The sequence below is a fragment of the Bombina bombina genome, chromosome 1 (genome assembly GCF_027579735.1).
Source record: "Bombina bombina isolate aBomBom1 chromosome 1, aBomBom1.pri, whole genome shotgun sequence".
In the NCBI taxonomy this organism is placed as follows: Eukaryota; Metazoa; Chordata; class Amphibia; order Anura; family Bombinatoridae; genus Bombina; species Bombina bombina.
This window is the reverse complement of record NC_069499.1, coordinates 974,863,371-974,869,370: the sequence shown is the minus strand read 5'-3', so window position 1 is coordinate 974,869,370 and position 6,000 is coordinate 974,863,371. Positions and strand designations below refer to the sequence as shown.

General features: G+C 36.6%; 1 protein-coding gene across 2 annotated transcripts in view; it reads right to left on the bottom strand.

The window, feature by feature from the left end:
* Nucleotides 1-402: 402 nt before the first annotated feature.
* Nucleotides 403-6,000, bottom strand: part of OSBPL2 (oxysterol binding protein like 2) — a 343,613-nt gene continuing 338,015 nt past the window's right edge. For both annotated transcript variants that reach the window (XM_053706680.1, XM_053706597.1), the window contains exons 12-14: nt 5,658-5,775; nt 4,364-4,454; nt 403-2,555 (exon numbers count right to left, since the gene is read on the bottom strand). In XM_053706680.1, the coding sequence (XP_053562655.1) occupies nt 2,453-2,555; nt 4,364-4,454; nt 5,658-5,775 (312 nt within the window). In that variant the 3' untranslated portion in view covers nt 403-2,452. The remainder of the gene's footprint in view (nt 2,556-4,363; nt 4,455-5,657; nt 5,776-6,000) is intronic.

The following is a 6,000-nucleotide window of genomic DNA, read 5'->3' as shown; positions in this document are numbered from 1 at the left end:
TTATAATCTCATCAACATCATATATTTACACATTTGCATGTGAAAATTGCAGGTGTCCTTAAAGTTTGTTTTTAAACGGATATTCAGCAGTCTAGTGCAATGCTTGGAAGTGAATTTTAGCTTCTAGTGTTCTTTTATTTTATAATAAACAGGACGCTGCACTAAATTAATTGGGATAATTAGTAACTGCAGCAGGTAAGATTATAATGCACAGGAGCAGAACCCAATGACATTTATATTAACTAGCAGTATATTGCAATGTAATGTATTTACATCACATTGGCTACTGAAATTGCTATAGAATCCTATTTTCATGTAATCACAAACTGCACCAGACGTCTGCACATTCATGTAGTAAAATATCAGCATATTCATTGCATTTCACATGCGCAACCGCCATGATTATATGATGAGCTTATAGCTTTATTATATAAATGTAATTTACTGACATATGATTTGTTATTGAACATGTGTTAATTACAGCGTTCTTTCCTATCAGCCCTTCAGTAACACAGTGTTATAGAAGTTATCCTACAGCAATTTAAAACAAATATAAATATTAAAGGTTTTTTTTTTATCTAAAGAGATGCAAAGGAGGCATGAATAAGAATTAGTGAAGAGCAAAAAAAATATATATCATGAAAATCAATGTGTTTGATTTCTTAAATAATAAATAAACATAACTATGTATGTATGTATGGGGTATGAACATACACCCTTACAAATATATGATTTTTGAAGCAACAAGTATCTATCTAAGTGTCTTAAAGGGACATAGTTACCAAACAGTGATATCAATACAGACCTTGGTGGTTGCCGATAAAATTCTGCAGCATAGTACTAACTTTTCATATGAAAAAAGTTAGAAAAAGCAATTTATTAATAAGTCTATATTAACAGTTCTTTAAAGTTCTTTAAATTTCGCTATTAGTTAAAATGTTAAATGTATTGATTATTTAAATAAAAAAAAACCACGTATGTCCCTTTAAGTCAAGAATCCAGCGTAGCAGATATGGGGCTTCTTTGGGTCAAGGTAAAATGAGTTAGGCAGCAATTCAGCTATTTGTCCCACAATGGGCTCTGACCTACAACTACTATGTCAAGTATTGTATTCAACACATAGAAGTAAATATGCATTTTGTGACCTATTAGTTATAAACACCAATCCTCTGGTTTTAGTGCATTATCTTTCTGTGTAAAATGGCAGTATCAAGACTTTCTCCTAAATGGAAAAACTTGAGATTTAAAGTATAAATCCCTAAAAGGACCAATCACTCATGGGATTCTCACATTGGGATACAGCATGTCCCCTACAATTAAATGTATGTTTATTACATGGCAGCAATCTGACCTGACTACCAGGATGCATGACACAAAAATATCTCTTCTGTTCATAAAGTCAGAATCATGATGATTACTGTAGAGCACAAAAATGTTATGTATTCCTGTTTAATAAAAGCTTGAAGGAACAAGTTACTCAAATGTTGAAGCACTTGAAAGTGATGCAGAACATCTGTAAAAAGCTGACTAGAAAATATCCCAAATGCACATGTATATCTCAATGTAAAAAATATATTTTAGATCAACATTTCCTCAGTAGCCACATCCCATTGTAAAGGGACTTTAAGCAGCCAATCAGGATGCTAGTCCTATGACTTGCAAGGAAATGTGCAGTCACAGTCATGTTATTTCCCTCCTCAGTTTAAGGAAGTTTACAATGAACACTCACAAGAACACAGTAAATCAGTATGACCTCAGCAATGCTGAAGCTGATTGTCTGTTTTTTTTCTCTCAATATGTTGCTGACATTAACTGAAGGATAACAGTTCACAGAGCACTTAATATTGTGAGCTGAAGAAATTTTGAGGAAAAAAATAGAGATGATACTTTCTTGTCAGATTTTTACAGTTATGCTGCATTACTTTCAAGTGATTTATCATATGGGTATTATGTGCCTTTAAGAGACCAATAAGTGATTCTGGGTTTATGCTTATGCATATAGGTGTGTACACACCTTTTCTAAATGATATTTTTTCTTTTCACACATTACACATGTTCCTGCCATTTTATTTACAACCTGATAGTTGTATGAACAAAAACCAATAAATGTTCCATAGGAACATTTTCGAATATATAAATATCAAATTAGCATGGAGAGCCCCATTGGTGAAACAAAGCTGAATCATGACGATTTGCATACATAAGCTATAATAAGTGTTTGTGTAGATGTCATACACACTTTAAGCTGTGTTTTCATATGGCATCCAAACTAAGTGGAAATTTGATCCCTGATTGCTGAACAATATTATTTCCTTAATTCTTTACAAAAAAAAGAACATAATGAAGTGTAAATACTTCTGCTCTTCTGTAGACACAGTTACTGAGCAGTAACTCCAGTACAAAGTTCATGTAATGTTCCAGTCTGAAAGTGACAGGAAGGACACCCAGAGGGTCAATAAATGTCCGGACAGTCTGTGAAACTTCTATCAAAATATCCGCCTGTATAGATCCAGTCTGAAGTCCTAGTATGTGGGTTATCGCCTTGAGTGAACCATCTGGAAAATAAACAATAACTTTTACTATTGAACCCTAAAAAAACCTTTAATGAATGAACAAGACATAGAAGAGAAAATGACACAGAGTAATAAAAGAGAGATATCAGGCAAGTAGTAAAATCTATTTTTTTCTGTTATAATTCATTATAGATAGCACAAAATTTTATAATAAATCAGAATTCCCAATTTTTGTGTAGTTTATGGAATGGGCATGTAGTTGTTTTACAGCATGAAATTCAAGATCTGTTTTCTGGTGGTAAAGATGAGGCACTTTCCTATTTTTGAGTAGAGTATGGGGTCAACTTGAAAAGAAAAAGTCAAAGACTGAAAATGCAGAGTGGTAAACCGGGGGAAATTTTTGCAATGAGGGTACATCAAAATAAAGCCACACGTACCAAAAAAAAAAAAAATGCAGTCGTATAGTAGCAGCGGCCATATAACATCACTACAATGCTGTAGCAGATCCTGTACAAAGGGGTGAATTTATGAAGCTGCATTTGAGGCTATGCGGAGCAGGGTCACTGCCACATATTTACAAGAATCCCCCCGACACATGCTTGTTCAGGGTGATTGAAATGCCTTGTTGGTTACGCAGAAGCAGGGGGCGGCATTGCACACAAAACCTCTAAATTTCTTAATGCAATGCAGATTTGCAAGTGGAGATTGCAGGCAGACAGGTTATTATTATTATTCGTTATTTGTAGAGCGCCAACAGATTCCGCAGCTCTATAAACAAAGGTGGAGTACAACAAAACATTTATAGGGATCAAACGGGTAGAGGGCCCTGCCAAGAGTCGCACTGTTGTAGTCAGCTCTTAAGTAGGTGATCTATGAACAGCTGGACTCTTAGACTTACAGGCTAAGGGGGTTCAGGGGATAGCAATGGAGGAGAGAAACTGGTATAAAGAAAGGTTAGTGTAGGTTGTATGCATCCCTGAACAGTAGAGTCTTTAGGGAGCGCATGCAGCTTTCAAAAGTAGGGGAGAGGCTTGTGGAGCGAGGCAGAGAGCTCCACAAGATGGGAGCCAGTCTGGAGAAGTCCTGTAAACGGAAGTGTGAGGAGGTAACAAGAGAGGAGGAGAGTAGGAGGTCATGAGCAGAGCGAAGGGGACGGGAGGGAGAGTATCTGGAGACAAAGTCTGAGATATAGGGGGGAGCAGTGCAGTTGAGGGCTTTGTATGTCAGAGACAGGTTCACTACTTGTGAACCTGTCCGTCTGTGATGATGATCTATTTTGCCTAAAGTATAGGAGATCACTCTGTGCAGTGTAGATACTGCGGCTCAAGGTGTCCTCCAGCTCCGGATTCCAGAAGTGTGAAAGGTTCCCACTAATAAAACCCTCCCTCTCCTCTCTCTGGCCTCATAGCACTGAACATGGGATCTAAGCTAGAGAGATTATATCAGAGAGGCTAGAAATGAAACAAACTAAAAAACTATTACCTGATTCTAAAGCCGCATGGCATTAGGAAATTAGTCATGCTTCTCTAAATAGCAGCAGCTGGTACAGAGGGTTTCCTAAATCCAATACCTGACCATTCCCTTAAACAAATATGTTCAGCTACCATTAGAAACAGATAGAAATGTTAAAACTGGAGCCAGGGAGAAGTGAGACTAGTATATATATAGGGAAAAGGAGAGAAGCAAATCAAGAGATTTGACTTCAGGAAGATTCTGTCTTCTAAGTGGCTAAGAAACAGTATCCTTATGAAATGTATGAACTGCATGTATATGTGCATGTTTAAATCAATATTAAGATATATATTACTATGGTATGCAGCAAAATTATTCTCCATTTAGGCAGACAGTACCTAGTTCTCCACTCCCCATTAGATTTGGCTCGCTCCCTCCTGGATGCTCTTTGCTTCTCCTCTAACCGTTCCTTCTCTTTACTGGCCTGGTCTGAAAAGAAAAAACAAACATGCAATGTACCAGGCTGCAATGCCTGCTGTGTTCTTATCCCTGAAATTTGGATAGAATTGATGGCAGCACTCTTGAGTTTAACGTTGGGTCTTTAACCGTTCTGTAATAAGGTGCAAAGGCCTTAAAGTGTCAGTAAACCATAAAAAAAATGTTATATAATTCTGCACATAGTGCAGAATTATATAACATTATATTAGCGCAAACATTGTAAAACCAAATTTCCCCTTTGAATTTAAAAAATAACGGCTGTTTTACAGACCCGCTCTCTGCTCTCTTCTGAGCGGGTCTGACAGCGCATCGGGCCAGCTGTATAGTCAAAGCCCGGCCCGCCCGATGCGCTGTTAGAAAAAAACAGACCCGCTCAGAAGATCACAGAGAGCGGGTCTGAAAAACAGCAGTTTTTTAAATTCAAAGGGGAAATTTGGTTTTACAATGTTTGCGCTATTATAATGTTATATAATTCTGCACTATGTGCAGAATTATATAACATTTTTTTTATGGTTTACTGTCCCTTTAATATTTTACAGTTGTATGTGGTTCGGTGCTATGTATCAGCAAGAGTTACATTTCAAATAAGTTAGCTAAAGAAACTAACAGAAAAAAGATACTTGGTAAGCACTCAGATGACCCCCAATTAACGGAGTAGGATAAGAAACACACAATTTAAAACATATATCTTTATTAGAATTTTTTTTTAAATTGTGTGTTTCTTATCCTACTCCGTTAATTGGGGGTCATCTGAGTGCTTACCAAGTATCTTTTTTCTGTTAGTTTCTTTAGCTAACTTATTTGAAGTGTTCTTATCCCTACCTGTGGTACACCTCAGATACAGTGTGACCTTATAAAACCTGTAAATGCTGCATATTATACAAGGAATACTGAATTCCCTCTGGCAACAGTCTAAACTTTGTACCAAGTGCAAATTTAGTAGGTTCCCTCACACACTTTGTTGAATATCTTTACAAAAGCAAATTTATTGATATTTCTATAACGATAATCTGTTGCTTGCTGATGCATATAAAGTAAATAGTTACAGCATGAAGGGACTTGATGTAGAACATCCAGCTGGTCAGTATCTAATGGTACTTCCACGTATGGTTTACACAAAGTGACAATGAAACAATCAAAATAAAAAGTCTATTTCAAAACTAAAGTTTGTAGGTTCTGGCACTCAGTGCTTACCTAGATCTCCATTCTCCATACTTCTAATATCTGTCCGCAGACGGCAGTCTGTAGGAGCTAGCTTGACCTCTGGATCCAATTCATTGAGTGTAACAGCAAAGCTGGTAAAATTGTACATCTGTAGAACAGAGACAAACTGTAGAAACTCACACTACATACAAATCATCCATAGGGTGCTCCATTCAACTTCATAAGAATTGTATCTATGCTGATTTCAAGTTCAAATGGTCCAGTTAGATGAGCCTATAACCTTCATTGAGATGCATAATCTAATACTGAAGCCCATTCTTACTGAACAGAGAGATGATGGCAAGATGTGAGATTGGTAAATAACGATGTCTCA